Source organism: Ictalurus furcatus, chromosome 14 (genome assembly GCF_023375685.1).
Source record: "Ictalurus furcatus strain D&B chromosome 14, Billie_1.0, whole genome shotgun sequence".
NCBI lineage: Eukaryota > Metazoa > Chordata > Actinopteri > Siluriformes > Ictaluridae > Ictalurus > Ictalurus furcatus.
Genome location: NC_071268.1, coordinates 27,818,494 through 27,838,493, shown reverse-complemented (window position 1 = coordinate 27,838,493; position 20,000 = coordinate 27,818,494). Strand labels below are relative to the sequence as shown.

General features: G+C 47.7%; 1 protein-coding gene across 3 annotated transcripts in view; it reads right to left on the bottom strand.

The window, feature by feature from the left end:
- Window positions 1-20,000, bottom strand: part of trappc9 (trafficking protein particle complex subunit 9) — a 247,495-nt gene that overhangs the window by 85,031 nt on the left and 142,464 nt on the right. For all 3 annotated transcript variants that reach the window (XM_053641882.1, XM_053641883.1, XM_053641884.1), the window contains 3 exons: window positions 19,752-19,894; window positions 13,841-13,948; window positions 499-651 (listed from right to left, as the gene is read on the bottom strand). In XM_053641882.1, the coding sequence (XP_053497857.1) occupies window positions 499-651; window positions 13,841-13,948; window positions 19,752-19,894 (404 nt within the window). The remainder of the gene's footprint in view (window positions 1-498; window positions 652-13,840; window positions 13,949-19,751; window positions 19,895-20,000) is intronic.

The following is a 20,000-nucleotide window of genomic DNA, read 5'->3' as shown; positions in this document are numbered from 1 at the left end:
CTCAGTGAAAAAGTGCGTTAGCAGTCTCAAACTGCGTTGATTACAACATCATAGACTTAAAAAAATAATAATAACATGACTGATATTTCTATAGATGAATATATGAATAGAGTTGTATAGAGTTAAAGCAGTGCGGGTGAAGGATATGACTGAGATTTCTGTAGATGAATATATGAATAGAGTTGTATAGAGTTAAAGCAGTGCGGGTGAAGGATATGACTGAGATTTCTGTAGATGAATATATGAATAGAGTTGTATAGAGTTAAAGCAGTGCGGGTGAAGGATATGACTGAGATTTCTGTAGATGAATATATGAATAGAGTTGTATAGAGTTAAAGCAGTGCGGGTGAAGGATATGACTGAGATTTCTGTAGATGAATATATGAATAGAGTTGTATAGAGTTAAAGCAGTGCGGGTGAAGGATATGACTGAGATTTCTGTAGATGAATATATGAATAGAGTTGTATAGAGTTAAAGCAGTGCGGGTGAAGGATATGATGGTCCAGCGCAGCTGTAGCGTGTTGTTGATGTGTCCTCCCTGAACCTGCTGCTTCTCCTCCTCCCGCTCATACACACTGCTCTGATGCACAGCATCATGGGATGGCATCGGCAGGCTCTCAAAGTCGAACTTATCCACCTGAATGGCCATCCTGTGTACACACACACACACACACACACACACACACACAGAGGGTATAATATAATGGAGATGTACACTCTACTTAATTCTCTACAGGCAAAACTATGTTTGAGATGGAGCCACCAAAAAGACACTTAAAGATTTAAAAATCCATGATTATTTTAATATCCATTATTTTATTCATTTTAAATAAAAATGTCTGCGTCTTCACCCTGTTTTTGATTCCTGCACTCCAAGCACAAACACATTAGGAGGTCAGAGAGGGTGCATCCAGATTCATGTTTCTATGAGCGATGTGATTTATGATTGAAACGTGTCTCTGGTCACGTTATTGAATTATCGAGGCACACAAAGTTGCGAGAGTTGCACTGTGCACTTTTCCACCCACACGTGTGTGTATCCATGTGCAGAACAAGCTGCTACAGTCCATATGCCTGCTCTGACTCACTGACCTTCAAAGGGGAGTGTGTGTGTGTGTGTGTGTGTATGTGTGCGTCTGGGTTGAGACAGACAGAAGGACAACATGCATGTGATGAGGTAAATTAATTACCATCTCTCCTCATGACACTGTGTTCAGAAGAGCAGATTCTTTCTGTGGAACTTAGAGTTGTGATTCTGACGACTAGCAACAAGGTGAGATTTCCTTAGTGTTGCTACTGATACTTATACTGATACTGCTACTACTACTGATACTGATACTGCTACTGATACTGATACTGTTACTACTACTGATACTGATACTGCTACTGATACTGATACTGTTAATACTACTGATACTGATACTGCTACTGATACTGATACTGATACTGCTACTACTACTGATACTGATACTGCTACTACTACTGATACTGATACTGCTACTGATACTGATACTGTTAATACTACTGATACTGATACTGCTACTGATACTGATACTGATACTGCTACTACTACTGATACTGATACTGCTACTACTACTGATACTGATACTGCTACTGATACTGATACTGCTACTGCTACTGCTACTGATACTGCTACTGCTACTGCTACTGATACTGCTACTGATACTGATACTGATACTACTACTGATACTGATACTGCTACTGCTACTGATACTGCTACTACTACTGATACTGATACTGCTACTGCTACTGATACTGATACTGCTACTGATACTGATACTGATACTACTACTGATACTGATACTGCTACTGCTACTGATACTGATACTGCTACTGCTACTGATACTGATACTGCTACTGCTACTGATACTGATACTGCTACTGATACTGATACTACTACTGATACTGATACTGCTACTGCTACTGATACTGATACTGCTACTACTACTGATACTGCTACTACTACTGAAACTGATACTGCTACTGCTACTGATACTGCTACTACTACTGATACTGATACTGCTACTGATACTGATACTGATACTGCCACTGATACTGATACTGCTACTGATACTACTACTGATACTGATACTGCTACTGCTACTGATACTGATACTACTACTGATACTGATACTGCTACTGATACTGATACTGCTACTACTACTGATACTGATACTGCTACTGCTACTGATACTGATACTGCTACTGATACTACTACTGATACTGATACTGCTACTGATACTGATACTGATACTGCTACTACTACTGATACTGCTACTACTACTGAAACTGATACTGCTACTGATACTGCTACTACTACTGAAACTGATACTGCTACTGATACTGCTACTACTACTGATACTGATACTGCTACTGATACTGATACTGCTACTGATACTGATACTGCTACTACTACTGATACTGCTACTACTACTGATACTGCTACTACTACTGATACTGATACTGCTACTGCTACTGCTACTACTACTGATACTGCTACTGCTACTGATACTGCTACTACTACTGATACTGATACTACTACTGATACTGCTACTACTACTGATACTGATACTGCTACTGCTACTACTACTACTGATACTACTACCGCTGCTACTACTACTACTGATACTACTACTACTGCTACTACTACTACTGATACTGCTACTACTGCTGCTACTGCACACAGACTGACCCCATAAAGCACGACTGACTCACTCAGTAAAACCGAAAGTCACAGTTGTGGGAAATGTTCTACTAGTACTACAACTATTACTACCAATACTACTGAAACAGCTAATACTACTATTAGTAACACTAATTCTACCACTACAACAGCTACTGCTACAAACATAACAATTACAACAGCTACAGTACTATTACTACAACTACTACAACAACTGCAACAACAGAAACTAATATCACTACAACAACAGGTAATAGTACTAATACTACAACAACTGCAACAACTACAACAACTACAGAAACTAATATTACTACAACAACAGCTAATAGTACCAATACTACTACAACTGCAACAACTACTGCAACAGCAGGAACTAATATTACTACAACAGCTAATAGTACCAATACTACTACAACTGCAACAACTACAACTACAGAAACTAAGATTACTACAACAACAGCTAATAGTACCAATACTACTACAACTACTACAACAATCAACAGTACTACAGCTAATAGTACTACTACTACTAGTACAACTACAACAGCTAATTGTACTATTACTACTACTACTAGCAGTAGTACAACTACAACTAATAGCACAACTACTACAACACCTAATAGTACTACTACTACAGTTACAACAACTACAACTGTAACAGCTAATAGTACTACAACTACAGCTACTACAACAACAACTAGTACAACTACAACAGGTAATAGTACTACAACTACATAAACAACAGCTGATAGTACAACTACTACAACAACAACAACAACAACAACAGCTAATAGTACTACTACAACATCATCTTTTATTTTCTCCTGCCGTCACTCAGGTGTGAGTTATATGCAGCCTGAGGAGTATCTGCGTGTATGAAAGTAGGTGATGGCAGGGAGCTGTTCTGAGTGGTGGGTTAGTTTGGGAGTTAATCCACTGCATTAGTGAGATTGGTGTCTCTGAGCCTGTGATATTACAGTGAAAGATGGGGGTCAGGAAGCAATGCACTGTCTCACTCTCATTCTGTCTGTTTCTCTCACACACACAAAAGCATCTCTCTGTATTTTTACACCACTATATCTGTCTCTCTGCCTATTGTACCCTCTTTTATATTACTTTTTCTCAAGCCAAGACAAGACGTGAAGCTCATAATGTGTTTAATATCACCCTCAGCACTCTAACACACCTGGATAAAACATGTATTATATTCCAGATAATTGCGGCCATTTTCCAAAAATGCCGTCTGTACTCTCCAGGAAATACATGACCTGTTCACACAATCAGATAATTATCCTACTTCAGTCCTAATGCTTTTCTCCTCGTGCATTTTCAATCCTGGAAACTCAACTGGAGATGAAACAGAAATATAAAACAATCCAATGTTGAATAGAAACACTTACTGTAATAACTGTTTAAGAGATAAACTCGGTCTACCAGCCGATCGCTGAACAATCTGACACGGACACACGCTATTGATGAAATGAGGAGGAAAAAAAATCTTAAAAGATGAGTGAGAGGGGGTGTGAGTGACGGTGCAGTGAGAGGAGGTGTGAGTGGCGGTGCAGTGAGAGGAGGTGTGAGTGGCGGTGCAGTGAGAGGAGGTGTGAGTGGCGGTGCAGTGAGAGGAGGTGTGAGTGGCGGTGCAGTGAGAGGAGGTGTGAGTGACGGTGCAGTGAGAGGAGGTGTGAGTGACGGTGCAGTGAGAGGAGGTGTGAGTGACGGTGCAGTGAGAGGAGGTTTCAGTGACGGTGCAGTGAGAGGGGGTGTGAGTGACGGTGCAGTGAGAGGAGGTGTGAGTGGCGGTGCAGTGAGAGGAGGTGTGAGTGGCGGTGCAGTGAGAGGAGGTGTGAGTGACGGTGCAGTGAGAGGAGGTGTGAGTGACGGTGCAGTGAGAGGAGGTGTGAGTGGCGGTGCAGTGAGAGGAGGTTTCAGTGACGGTGCAGTGAGAGGAGGTGTGAGTGGCGGTGCAGTGAGAGGAGGTGTGAGTGACGGTGCAGTGAGAGGAGGTGTGAGTGACGGTGCAGTGAGAGGAGGTGTGAGTGACGGTGCAGTGAGAGGAGGTGTGAGTGACGGTGCAGTGAGAGGAGGTGTGAGTGACGGTGCAGTGAGAGGAGGTGTGAGTGACGGTGCAGTGAGAGGAGGTGTGAGTGACGGTGCAGTGAGAGGAGGTTTCAGTGACGGTGCAGTGAGAGGAGGTGTGAGTGACGGTGCAGTGAGAGGGGGTGTGAGTGACGGTGCAGTGAGAGGAGGTGTGAGTGGCGGTGCAGTGAGAGGAGGTGTGAGTGACGGTGCAGTGAGAGGAGGTGTGAGTGACGGTGCAGTGAGAGGAGGTGTGAGTGGCGGTGCAGTGAGAGGAGGTGTGAGTGACGGTGCAGTGAGAGGAGGTGTGAGTGACGGTGCAGTGAGAGGAGGTTTCAGTGACGGTGCAGTGAGAGGAGGTGTGAGTGGCGGTGCAGTGAGAGGAGGTGTGAGTGACGGTGCAGTGAGAGGAGGTGTGAGTGGCGGTGCAGTGAGAGGAGGTTTCAGTGACGGTGCAGTGAGAGGAGGTGTGAGTGACGGTGCAGTGAGAGGAGGTGTGAGTGGCGGTGCAGTGAGAGGAGGTGTGAGTGGCGGTGCAGTGAGAGGAGGTGTGAGTGACGGTGCAGTGAGAGGAGGTGTGAGTGACGGTGCAGTGAGAGGGGGTGTGAGTGACGGTGCAGTGAGAGGAGGTGTGAGTGACGGTGCAGTGAGAGGAGGTGTGAGTGACGGTGAGAAGAGGTGTGATTGACGGTGCAGTGAGAGGAGGTGTGAGTGACGGTGCAGTGAGAGGAGGTGTGAGTGGCGGTGCAGTGAGAGGAGGTGTGAGTGACGGTGCAGTGAGAGGAGGTGTGAGTGACGGTGCAGTGAGAGGAGGTGTGAGTGGCGGTGCAGTGAGAGGAGGTGTGAGTGACGGTGCAGTGAGAGGAGGTGTGAGTGACGGTGCAGTGAGAGGAGGTGTGAGTGACGGTGCAGTGAGAGGAGGTGTGAGTGGCGGTGCAGTGAGAGGAGGTGTGAGTGACGGTGCAGTGAGAGGAGGTGTGAGTGACGGTGCAGTGAGAGGAGGTGTGAGTGACGGTGCAGTGAGAGGAGGTTTCAGTGACGGTGCAGTGAGAGGAGGTGTGAGTGGCGGTGCAGTGAGAGGAGGTGTGAGTGACGGTGCAGTGAGAGGAGGTGTGAGTGGCGGTGCAGTGAGAGGAGGTTTCAGTGACGGTGCAGTGAGAGGAGGTGTGAGTGACGGTGCAGTGAGAGGAGGTGTGAGTGGCGGTGCAGTGAGAGGAGGTGTGAGTGGCGGTGCAGTGAGAGGAGGTGTGAGTGACGGTGCAGTGAGAGGAGGTGTGAGTGACGGTGCAGTGAGAGGAGGTGTGAGTGACGGTGCAGTGAGAGGGGGTGTGAGTGACGGTGCAGTGAGAGGAGGTGTGAGTGACGGTGCAGTGAGAGGAGGTTTCAGTGACGGTGCAGTGAGAGGAGGTGTGAGTGGCGGTGCAGTGAGAGGAGGTTTCAGTGACGGTGCAGTGAGAGGAGGTGTGAGTGACGGTGCAGTGAGAGGAGGTTTCAGTGACGGTGCAGTGAGAGGAGGTGTGAGTGGTGGTGCAGTGAGAGGAGGTGTGAGTGGCGGTGCAGTGAGAGGAGGTGTGAGTGGCGGTGCAGTGAGAGGAGGTTTCAGTGACGGTGCAGTGAGAGGAGGTGTGAGTGACGGTGCAGTGAGAGGAGGTTTCAGTGACGGTGCAGTGAGAGGAGGTGTGAGTGGCGGTGCAGTGAGAGGAGGTGTGAGTGGCGGTGCAGTGAGAGGGGGTGTGAGTGACGGTGCAGTGAGAGGAGGTGTGAGTGACGGTGCAGTGAGAGGAGGTGTGAGTGGCGGTGCAGTGAGAGGAGGTTTCAGTGACGGTGCAGTGAGAGGAGGTGTGAGTGGCGGTGCAGTGAGAGGAGGTGTGAGTGACGGTGCAGTGAGAGGAGGTGTGAGTGACGGTGCAGTGAGAGGAGGTGTGAGTGACGGTGCAGTGAGAGGAGGTGTGAGTGACGGTGCAGTGAGAGGAGGTGTGAGTGACGGTGCAGTGAGAGGAGGTGTGAGTGACGGTGCAGTGAGAGGAGGTGTGAGTGGCGGTGCAGTGAGAGGAGGTGTGAGTGGCGGTGCAGTGAGAGGAGGTGTGAGTGACGGTGCAGTGAGAGGAGGTGTGAGTGACGGTGCAGTGAGAGGAGGTTTCAGTGACGGTGCAGTGAGAGGAGGTGTGAGTGGCGGTGCAGTGAGAGGAGGTGTGAGTGACGGTGCAGTGAGAGGAGGTGTGAGTGGCGGTGCAGTGAGAGGAGGTTTCAGTGACGGTGCAGTGAGAGGAGGTGTGAGTGACGGTGCAGTGAGAGGAGGTGTGAGTGGCGGTGCAGTGAGAGGAGGTGTGAGTGGCGGTGCAGTGAGAGGAGGTGTGAGTGACGGTGCAGTGAGAGGAGGTGTGAGTGACGGTGCAGTGAGAGGAGGTGTGAGTGACGGTGCAGTGAGAGGAGGTGTGAGTGGCGGTGCAGTGAGAGGAGGTTTCAGTGACGGTGCAGTGAGAGGAGGTGTGAGTGACGGTGCAGTGAGAGGAGGTGTGAGTGGCGGTGCAGTGAGAGGAGGTGTGAGTGGCGGTGCAGTGAGAGGAGGTGTGAGTGACGGTGCAGTGAGAGGAGGTGTGAGTGACGGTGCAGTGAGAGGAGGTGTGAGTGACGGTGCAGTGAGAGGAGGTGTGAGTGACGGTGCAGTGAGAGGAGGTTTCAGTGACGGTGCAGTGAGAGGAGGTGTGAGTGACGGTGCAGTGAGAGGAGGTGTGAGTGACGGTGCAGTGAGAGGAGGTGTGAGTGACGGTGCAGTGAGAGGAGGTGTGAGTGGCGGTGCAGTGAGAGGAGGTGTGAGTGACGGTGCAGTGAGAGGAGGTGTGAGTGACGGTGCAGTGAGAGGAGGTGTGAGTGACGGTGCAGTGAGAGGAGGTGTGAGTGGCGGTGCAGTGAGAGGAGGTGTGAGTGACGGTGCAGTGAGAGGAGGTGTGAGTGACGGTGCAGTGAGAGGAGGTTTCAGTGACGGTGCAGTGAGAGGAGGTTTCAGTGACGGTGCAGTGAGAGGAGGTGTGAGTGGCGGTGCAGTGAGAGGAGGTGTGAGTGGCGGTGCAGTGAGAGGAGGTTTCAGTGACGGTGCAGTGAGAGGAGGTGTGAGTGACGGTGCAGTGAGAGGGGGTGTGAGTGACGGTGCAGTGAGAGGAGGTGTGAGTGGCGGTGCAGTGAGAGGAGGTGTGAGTGACGGTGCAGTGAGAGGAGGTGTGAGTGACGGTGCAGTGAGAGGAGGTGTGAGTGACGGTGCAGTGAGAGGAGGTGTGAGTGACGGTGCAGTGAGAGGAGGTGTGAGTGGCGGTGCAGTGAGAGGAGGTGTGAGTGGCGGTGCAGTGAGAGGAGGTGTGAGTGACGGTGCAGTGAGAGGAGGTGTGAGTGGCGGTGCAGTGAGAGGAGGTGTGAGTGACGGTGCAGTGAGAGGAGGTTTCAGTGACGGTGCAGTGAGAGGAGGTGTGAGTGACGGTGCAGTGAGAGGAGGTGTGAGTGGCGGTGCAGTGAGAGGGGGTGTGAGTGACGGTGCAGTGAGAGGGGGTGTGAGTGGCGGTGCAGTGAGAGGAGGTGTGAGTGACGGTGCAGTGAGAGGAGGTGTGAGTGGCGGTGCAGTGAGAGGAGGTTTCAGTGACGGTGCAGTGAGAGGAGGTGTGAGTGACGGTGCAGTGAGAGGAGGTGTGAGTGACGGTGCAGTGAGAGGAGGTGTGAGTGGCGGTGCAGTGAGAGGGGGTGTGAGTGACGGTGCAGTGAGAGGGGGTGTGAGTGGCGGTGCAGTGAGAGGAGGTGTGAGTGACGGTGCAGTGAGAGGGGGTGTGAGTGACGGTGCAGTGAGAGGGGGTGTGAGTGACGGTGCAGTGAGAGGAGGTGTGAGTGGCGGTGCAGTGAGAGGAGGTGTGAGTGGCGGTGCAGTGAGAGGAGGTGTGAGTGACGGTGCAGTGAGAGGGGGTGTGAGTGACGGTGCAGTGAGAGGAGGTGTGAGTGGCGGTGCAGTGAGAGGAGGTGTGAGTGGCGGTGCAGTGAGAGGAGGTGTGAGTGGCGGTGCAGTGAGAGGAGGTGTGAGTGACGGTGCAGTGAGAGGAGGTGTGAGTGACGGTGCAGTGAGAGGAGGTTTCAGTGACGGTGCAGTGAGAGGAGGTGTGAGTGACGGTGCAGTGAGAGGAGGTGTGAGTGACGGTGCAGTGAGAGGAGGTGTGAGTGACGGTGCAGTGAGAGGGGGTGTGAGTGGCGGTGCAGTGAGAGGAGGTGTGAGTGGCGGTGCAGTGAGAGGAGGTGTGAGTGACGGTGCAGTGAGAGGAGGTGTGAGTGACGGTGCAGTGAGAGGAGGTTTCAGTAACGGAAGTTTAAAGACGGTTACAGCTCTTTCTTTTAGTAATCTTTAGGATAGTCAAAGGTGAGTGAGAGGGTAAAAAGCTCAGTCAGTCCTGTATTGATAATTAAAGTTCAATTACACACACACACACACACAATTGGCACTTTCACAGCTCATTCACAGCACACCAACAAAAAGAGAGAGAGTGTGCGAGTGAGAGAGAGAGAGAGAGAGAGATCAGAAAACAAAAGCTTGTCCTCTTTGCACAGCTGATTACGTTATCTCTGAAATAGATAGAGGAGAGAGAGAGAATGGGGGAGGAGAAAGACATAATGAAAAAAGGAAAAGAGAGATAAATAGAAAGATGGGCGAGATGAAAAACAGAGATGAGGTAGTGAGAGAGAGAGAACAAGAAAGAGTGGGGGAAAGAGGGAAAGAGACAGAGATGAACAGAAGAAATAAACAGATAGAAGAAAGAAAGAAAGAAAGAAAGAAAGGCAGATAAACAGGGAAAAGAAGAGAAACATTATGAAAGGAAATAGCTAGGTGGAGAAAGACGGACAGAGAGAAAGAAAAGGAAAAGCCAGATTAAAATAATAGATGAATAAGACAAAACCCAAGGGATAGTGCGGGGGGAAAGGGTGAAAGTGAGAGACAAACAGAAAGAAAAAGAAGGAACGATTGAATAATGAGAGAGAGATAAACACCGAGAGGAAAAGGGAGAATGACAGATAGATGAGAGGAATAAAAGTCAGAGACAGATAGACAGATAAACAGAGGGAAGGAAACGAGAGAGGAGACAGAGATAAAAGGAGAGAAAATTAGAAGGAGAGAAAGAGAGGTGTGGATAAAAAGATGAGTGCGAGAGATAAAGAATAAAGAGAGGGAAAGGAAAGAGAAGAAGGAGGAGACAGAGTTATTTTTAGCTCGCGTGCTGCAGCTGATGATCCAATCTGAAGAAAAACGCAGCTCTATTTTTAGCTCGCCTCAGTCTGACCCACGAGGCTTCACACACACACACACACACACACACACACACACACACTACTGCAGCACAACACACACACACTACTGCAGCACAACACACACACACACACACACTACTGCAGCACAACACACACACACACACACACACACACTACTGCAGCACAACACACACACACTACTGCAGCACAACACACACACTACTGCAGCACAACACACACACACACACTACTGCAGCACAACACACACACACACACTACTGCAGCACAACACACACACACTACTGCAGCACAACACACACACACTACTGCAGCACAACACACACACACACACACTACTGCAGCACAACACACACACACTACTGCAGCACAAGACACACACACACTACTGCAGCACAACACACACACACACTACTGCAGCACAACACACACACACACTACTGCAGCACAACACACACACACACTACTGCAGCACAACACACACACACACTACTGCAGCACAACACACACACTACTGCAGCACAACACACACACACACACTACTGCAGCACAACACACACACACACACACTACTGCAGCACAACACACACACACACACACACTACTGCAGCACAACACACACACACACTACTGCAGCACAACACACACACACACTACTGCAGCACAACACACACACACACACTACTGCAGCACAACACACACACACACACTACTGCAGCACAAGACACACACACACACACACTACTGCAGCACAACACACACACACACACACTACTGCAGCACAACACACACACACACACACACACACACACACTACTGCAGCACAAGACACACACACACACACACTACTGCAGCACAACACACACACACACTACTGCAGCACAACACACACACACACACTACTGCAGCACAACACACACACACACACACTACTGCAGCACAACACACACACACTACTGCAGCACAACACACACACACACACACTACTGCAGCACAACACACACACACACACACACACTACTGCAGCACAACACACACACACACACACACTACTGCAGCACAACACACACACACACACACACACACACTACTGCAGCACAACACACACACACACACACAACTGCAGCACAACACACACACACACACACACTACTGCAGCACAACACACACACACACACACACACACACTACTGCAGCACAACACACACACACACACACACACACACTACTGCAGCACAACACACACACACACACACACACACACTACTGCAGCACAACACACACACACACACACACACACACTACTGCAGCACAACACACACACACACACACACACACACTACTGCAGCACAACACACACACACACACTACTGCAGCACAACACACACACACACACATACACACACACACTACTGCAGCACAACACACACACACACACACACACACTACTGCAGCACAACACACACACACACACATACACACACACACTACTGCAGCACAACACACACACACACACACACACACAACTGCAGCACAACACACACACACTACTGCAGCACAAGACACACACACACACTACTGCAGCACAACACACACACACACACACACACACAACTGCAGCACAACACACACACACTACTGCAGCACAAGACACACACACACTACTGCAGCACAACACACACACAACTGCAGCACAACACACACACACACTACTGCAGCACAACACACACAACTGCAGCACAACACACACACACACTACTGCAGCACAACACACACACTACTGCAGCACAACACACACACACTACTGCAGCACAACACACACACTACTGCAGCACAACACACACACACACACTACTGCAGCACAACACACACACACACACACTACTGCAGCACAACACACACACACACTACTGCAGCACAACACACACACACTACTGCAGCACAAGACACACACACACTACTGCAGCACAACACACACACACACTACTGCAGCACAACACACACACACACTACTGCAGCACAACACACACACACACTACTGCAGCACAACACACACACACACACACTACTGCAGCACAACACACACACTACTGCAGCACAACACACACACACACACACTACTGCAGCACAACACACACACTACTGCAGCACAACACACACACACACACACTACTGCAGCACAACACACACACACACACACTACTGCAGCACAACACACACACACACACACACTACTGCAGCACAACACACACACACACTACTGCAGCACAACACACACACACTACTGCAGCACAACACACACACACACACTACTGCAGCACAAGACACACACACACACACACTACTGCAGCACAACACACACACTACTGCAGCACAACACACACACACACACTACTGCAGCACAAGACACACACACACACACACTACTGCAGCACAACACACACACACACACACTACTGCAGCACAACACACACACACACACACACACACACTACTGCAGCACAAGACACACACACACACACACTACTGCAGCACAACACACACACACACTACTGCAGCACAACACACACACACACACTACTGCAGCACAACACACACACACTACTGCAGCACAACACACACACACTACTGCAGCACAACACACACACACACACACACTACTGCAGCACAACACACACACACACTACTGCAGCACAACACACACACACACACTACTGCAGCACAACACACACACACACCCTACTGCAGCACAAGACACACACACACACACTACTGCAGCACAACACACACACACACTACTGCAGCACAACACACACACACACACACACACTACTGCAGCACAACACACACACACACACACACACACTACTGCAGCACAACACACACACACTACTGCAGCACAACACACACACACACACACACTACTGCAGCACAACACACACACACACACACACACACTACTGCAGCACAACACACACACACACACACAACTGCAGCACAACACACACACACACTACTGCAGCACAACACACACACACACACACAACTGCAGCACAACACACACACACTACTGCAGCACAACACACACACACACAACTTCAGCACAACACACACATACTACTGCAGCACAACACACACACACACACACACACTACTGCAGCACAACACACACACACACCACTTCAGCACAACACACACACACACACACTACTGTAGCACAACACACACACACACACTCAGATGAACACACTAGCATTCACTGACAACGAGCTAGAGGATGATTTGATTCAGTAATCACTGAGCATGTTAACATCATCGTCCTCCATCACGCACCTCTTCCTCGAACCTGTGCACATTTAGCTGCAATGGGTGTGGCTCTGAGTGGATGGACTCATACATATACACATATACGGACTCAAAGACACGCCCCTCTGGCATTTTATAAGCAGTAGATTTAAAAGGTTGAGGATGGTATCCCAGAAACTATTACATTCACGTTGGTATTATATTTGTCTGTATTATTTGGGGATGACTGTGAAGGACCAGGCAGAGCTTCCTCCTGGAGCTCGTGAATGAGTTGTTTCTATGGCAACACCCAAATAAACACAACCATGATTACTAATTAGCTAATCAAATTTCATCACTGCATGGTTTTAAGATAGCAATCTCAATTTTACACACTTTAAACATTACGGATCTTCATAGTGGTGATCCCTGAACAAGTGTGTGTGTGTGTGTGTGTGTGTGTGTGTGTGTGTGTGTACCTCTGACACTCGCTGGAGTGTAGCACCAGTTCCTGGTTCCTGGCGGTGAGTGTGAGTTCATGCTCAGTAGGGTTAAACACATCCAGCAGCAAGTGGCACTGACGTGTACTGTAGACAGACACACACACACACACACACACACACACACACAGTGTATATTTAAATCACCATACAGCACATAAGGTTTGGACGGTTGTAATCAGTCGATCCTAAACCATATATAAAATATGTCAGAGAATGACAAAGGGGCATGACTGACAGATCGTTGCGTCTGAGAGCAACATTTCGACGTGTCTGTCTCTGACAGGTGGGCGTGTCTGACCCTGACAGGTGGGCGTGCTCGTCTCTGACCGGTGGGCGTGTCTGACTCTGACATTCTGACAGCTGGGTGTATCTGACTCTAACCGGTGGGCGTGTCTGACTCTGACACTCTGACAGGTGGGTGTATCTGACTTTGACCAGTGGGCGTGTCGGACTCTGACACCCTGACAGCTGGGCGTATCTGACTCTAACCGGTGGGCGTGTCTGACTCTGACACTCTGACAGGTGGGTGTATCTGACTCTGACCAGTGGGCGTGTCGGACTCTGACACTCTGACAGGTGGGTGTATCTGACTCTGACCAGTGGGCGTGTCTGACTCTGACACTCTGACAGGTGGGTGTATCTGACTCTGACCAGTGGGCGTGTCGGACTCTGACACTCTGACAGGTGGGTGTATCTGACTCTGACCAGTGGGCATGTCGGACTCTGACACTCTGACAGCTGGGCGTATCTGACTCTGACCGGTGGGCGTGTCGGACTCTGACACTCTGACAGCTGGGCGTATCTGACTCTGACCGGTGGGCGTGTCTGACACAGGTGGGAGTGCTCATCTCTGACAGATGAAATAATACAGTATAAAAACTTTCCTGTACTCACACTTGTAAAAGCTGACTACATCCTCTTACAGCAGTATATAAAATACAGATCGCAAATGTTTGAAATATCGAGCCAAAAGAAAACCTTCGGAAAAACAACAATCGTACAATAAATCACAGATTTCTCTTTTCTGTCTCCGCTCCTGGTCAATGAGAGCATGAATCATGTGCGGAGCTGCTGCCAATTTCCAAATGGCCCTGAGAAAGCGAGAATCCGAGCCAGAGAAAAGCAGCACTTACTCTGCAGTAAGAGCTCCACTCTCTCTCCATCCTCATCCCTCTCACCGCTCCCTCGCTCCACAACACATTCCTGTATCAACCTGTGTGTGTGTGTGTGTGTGTGTGGGGGGCACTTGCTTCATACTAATAGCCTCTGTCAGTCTGAGTTATGATGTTTAATTTTGCTGATATTTGAGGTTTGCTAATGAGGTAGAGGAGAAATGCACAATGCAGCAGGACAACTACAACAGCGCCAGCACCCGCGTGTGGAGATGTGTATATTTCTCGCTCTTTTCCCAGCGATCTCCAACATGAGAAATCCATGCTGAAATGGATGCAAGCGCTGGACCCAAAGTCCCAGAATGCAACACAGCTACACGACGCGGAGACTCGGCTCGGCTAGTTAGCGACCTATGAGATGACGAGGGCGTCCGTGTTGACGCCCGTATTAGCGTGAAAGATCTGAAGCTCCGGAAGCCGGAAGAACGGCACCGTGGGTAATGTCGTAAACAGATAACCAAACGGGTGCGTGTAACTCGGATCGCGTTCTAAAATAAGCTTCGGACACCGATGGAGATCGCATCTGACATCTTAATGAAGCACGAACAAAAAAGTGTGGAACGTTATCTTGTCCTGAGAATGATTACCTGTTGCTATCTAAAACCAGAAATGAAGGGGGGGGGTGATAGTACAGCACTAAACTGTACACCGAGTTGCTAGTTTATTAGGGTCTCCCATGTTGTGCCACACTGGCCAGTCGGTGGTGGTCTTTTGATGGACAGGGTAGAAGGGGGCGAAGCAACACTGTACTGAAATGTCATTACTCATGATAGCAAATGATTTTTTTTTCTTAGCCACTACTTTCACATTTATTTCCAACCAAAAAGAAAAAAAGATGAAACGAAATGGGTCTGATCTCTGGCTCCACTGTCCATCTATCTCTGAATAAACTGCTCATTTCTGCTCATTTCCATGTTGGTGAAAAGTGGCACCTTTCGCTCTCTGAATCGAGGATGAGGAGAGATGAGGAGAGATGAGTATGCAGAGGGCTGTGTGGTCTGGAGATTAAATTATTCAGCACAGCCGACAGAGCTGTTGGGACGAGCCCGAATTCACAATCCCGCTGATGATGCTCTCGGAGCCTGTGTGTGTGTGTGTGTGTGTGTGTGTGTGTGTGTGTGTAAGGGCAGATGATGATCCTGAAAAACAATCCTCAACACTGGGAGAACAAAAACAAGCTGAATAACACACAGCTGTTTACTGTTTCTTAAAGTCAAAGGAAGCTTCAAGGGAGCCTTCTATCCACTAGATATGCTCAATACATAATGTGTGGAAGACATGGCCATATCTAGTGATCCACATACCCACAATCCTTTGCGGGTGCCAGACATCTGGAAAACAATATGTCTGAAAACTTGGGACATGTTCACTGCCTAAGTCGTAACGACAGCAGAAATACTGCAATATGGCTATAGCCAGGAATGTTTCCTGTTTGTGTTTGTGTGTGTGTGTGTGTGTGTGTGTGTGTGTGTGTGTGTGTTTTCATATGTTGCACTGCAGCAGAGTAAAACAGGAAGACAGGAGAGTGAGATACGAGATAACTGACATGGCAGATTTTATTACAGATAATGATGCAATTCTATTTATTATTACTGAGTTATTCTCTCTGCCTCTGTAGCTGTCAGTCTCAGTACAGGAGGCGTGGCCTTTGCACTTATCAGTCTCAGAGAAGGAGGCGTGGCCTGTGCACTTATCAGTCTCAGAGAAGGAGGCGTGGCCTTTGCACTTGTCAGTCTCAGAGAAGGAGGCGTGGCCTTTGCACTTGTCAGTCTCAGCGAAGGAGGCATGGCCTTTGCACTTGTCAGTCTCAGTGAAGGAGGTGTGGCTTTTGCACTTATCAGTCTCAGCGAAGGAGGTGTGGCTTTTGCACTTATCAGTCTCAGTGAAGGAGGTGTGGCCTTTGCACTTATCAGTCTCAGTGAAGGAGCCGTGGCCTTTGCACTTGTCAGTCTCAGTGAAGGAGGTGTGGCTTTTGCACTTGTCAGTCTCAGCGAAGGAGGTGTGGCTTTTGCACTTGTCAGTCTCAGTGAAGGAGGTGTGGCTTTTGCACTAATCAGTCTCAGAGAAGGAGGTGTGGCTTTTGCACTAATCAGTCTCAGAGAAGGAGGTGTGGCTTTTGCACTAATCAGTCTCAGAGAAGGAGGTGTGGCTTTTGCACTAATCGGTCTCAGAGAAGGAGGTGTGGCTTTTGCACTAATCAGTCTCAGAGAAGGAGGTGTGGTCTTTGTACATATCATGGTGGACAATCATGCAAAATGACTACAAGAAGTTATTTCTGTTAAATGCGGCAATACTAGCTTCTGAGGCCAAGGGTGTACTTACTTTTTCCACAGAAGAATATCACATTTCTACTGATATTTCTGTAGTACTGTACTGTCCTGTTTCAGTAGTACTGTACTGTCCTGTTTCAGTAGTACTCTACTGTCCTGTTTTAGTTTCAGTAGTACTGTACTGTACTGTTTCAGTAGTACTGTACTGTCCTGTTTCAGTAGTACTCTACTGTCCTGTTTTAGTTTCAGTAGTACTGTACTGTCCTGTTTCAGTAGTACTGTCCTGTTTCAGTAGTACTCTACTGTCCTGTTTTAGTTTCAGTAGTACTCTACTGTCCTGTTTTAGTTTCAGTAGTACTGTACTGTCCTGTTTCAGTAGTACTGTACTGTCCTGTTTCAGTAGTACTCTACTGTCCTGTTTTAGTTTCAGTAGTACTCTACTGTCCTGTTTTAGTTTCAGTAGTACTGTACTGTCCTGTTTTAGTTTCAGTAGTACTGTACTGTCCTGTTTTAGTTTCAGTAGTACTGTACTGTCCTGTTTCAGTAGTACTGTACTGTCCTGTTTTAGTTTCAGTAGTACTGTACTGTCCTGTTTTAGTTTCAGTAGTACTGTACTGTCCTGTTTCAGTAGTACTGTACTGTCCTGTTTCAGTAGTACTCTACTGTCCTGTTTTAGTTTCAGTAGTACTCTACTGTCCTGTTTTAGTTTCAGTAGTACTGTACTGTCCTGTTTTAGTTTCAGTAGTACTGTACTGTCCTGTTTTAGTTTCAGTAGTACTGTACTGTCCTGTTTCAGTAGTACTGTACTGTCCTGTTTTAGTTTCAGTAGTACTGTACTGTCCTGTTTTAGTTTCAGTAGTACTGTACTGTCCTGTTTCAGTAGTACTGTACTGTCCTGTTTTAGTTTCAGTAGTACTGTACTGTCCTGTTTTAGTTTCAGTAGTACTGTACTGTCCTGTTTTAGTTTCAGTAGTACTGTACTGTCCTGTTTCAGTAGTACTGTACTGTCCTGTTTTAGTTTCAGTAGTACTGTACTGTCCTGTTTTAGTTTCAGTAGTACTGTACTGTCCTGTTTTAGTTTCAGTAGTACTGTACTCTCCTGTTTCAGTAGTACTCTACTGTCCTGTTTCAGTAGTACTATACTGTCCTGTTTTAGTTTCAGTAGTACTGTACTGTCCTGTTTTAGTTTCAGTAGTACTGTACTGTCCTGTTTTAGTTTCAGTAGTACTCTACTGTCCTGTTTTAGTTTCAGTAGTACTGTACTGTCCTGTTTTAGTTTCAGTAGTACTGTACTGTCCTGTTTTAGTTTCAGTAGTACTGTACTGTCCTGTTTCAGTAGTACTCTACTGTCCTGTTTTAGTTTCAGTAGTACTGTACTGTCCTGTTTTAGTTTCAGTAGTACTCTACTGTCCTGTTTTAGTTTCAGTAGTACTGTACTGTCCTGTTTCAGTAGTACTGTATTGTCCTGTTTTAGTTTCAGTAGTACTGTACTGTCCTGTTTTAGTTTCAGTAGTACTGTACTGTCCTGTTTTAGTTTCAGTAGTACTGTACTGTCCTGTTTCAGTAGTACTGTATTGTCCTGTTTTAGTTTCAGTAGTACTGTACTGTCCTGTTTTAGTTTCAGTAGTACTGTACTGTCCTGTTTTAGTTTCAGTAGTACTGTACTGTCCTGTTTTAGTTTCAGTAGTACTGTACTGTCCTGTTTCAGTAGTACTGTACTGTCCTGTTTTCGTTTCAGTAGTACTGTACTGTCCTGTTTCAGTAGTACTGTATTGTCCTGTTTTAGTTTCAGTAGTACTGTACTGTCCTGTTTTAGTTTCAGTAGTACTGTCCTGTTTTAGTTTCAGTAGTACTGTCCTGTTTTAGTTTCAGTAGTACTGTACTGTCCTGTTTTAGTTTCAGTAGTACTGTACTGTCCTGTTTCAGTAGTACTGTACTGTCCTGTTTTCGTTTCAGTAGTACTCTACTGTCCTGTTTTAGTTTCAGTAGTACTGTACTGTCCTGTGTTGTTTGCACGTGCACTTCATGTAGAATGTCTAGGTCTTTTTTTTTAGTCCCGTGTCGTCTCATGTGGTCAGCGTGTTGTCTCGTGTCTGTGTACTGCACCAGCTGTATACGGTTGAAATGACAATAAAAAGCACTTGATTTGACTTGATTCAGCTTCATCAGCACTGACGCTGCAGAGCCATCAATCACACCAAGTGTTTCAGCTCCGCTGTCTACAGAAGAGACGGTTTGTTTATCTATAAATAAAATATTATCGGCTGTGTAGTTATGTGTGTGTGTGTATGTGTGTGTGTGTGTGTGTGTGTATACAGCAGTGCTGTAGCCTGCTGACTGAATATCATGTGTGTAGTACTGACGTTTACTGCTGATCACTTTAAGGGATGCTGATTCTGGATAGCTGACGTGTGTGTGTGTGTGTGTGTGTGTGTGTGTGTGTACCTGGTAGCCGGTAGCGTGTTGACCCTGGTGAAGAACACAGAGGGCTCCACGTCCACTCTGATGCCCAGACTGAGCTCTCTGTAGTAACCGTCCACATGCCCCGGACCGCCACTGTACCGGAAACACAACACACACTCCAGAGTCTGCTCAGAGAGAGAGAGAGAGAGAGAGAGAGAGAGAGAGAGAGAGAGAGAGATTGTGATCCAGCATGCTTTCTGAACGGAGAGGAAATGACAGATTTGTTGGATG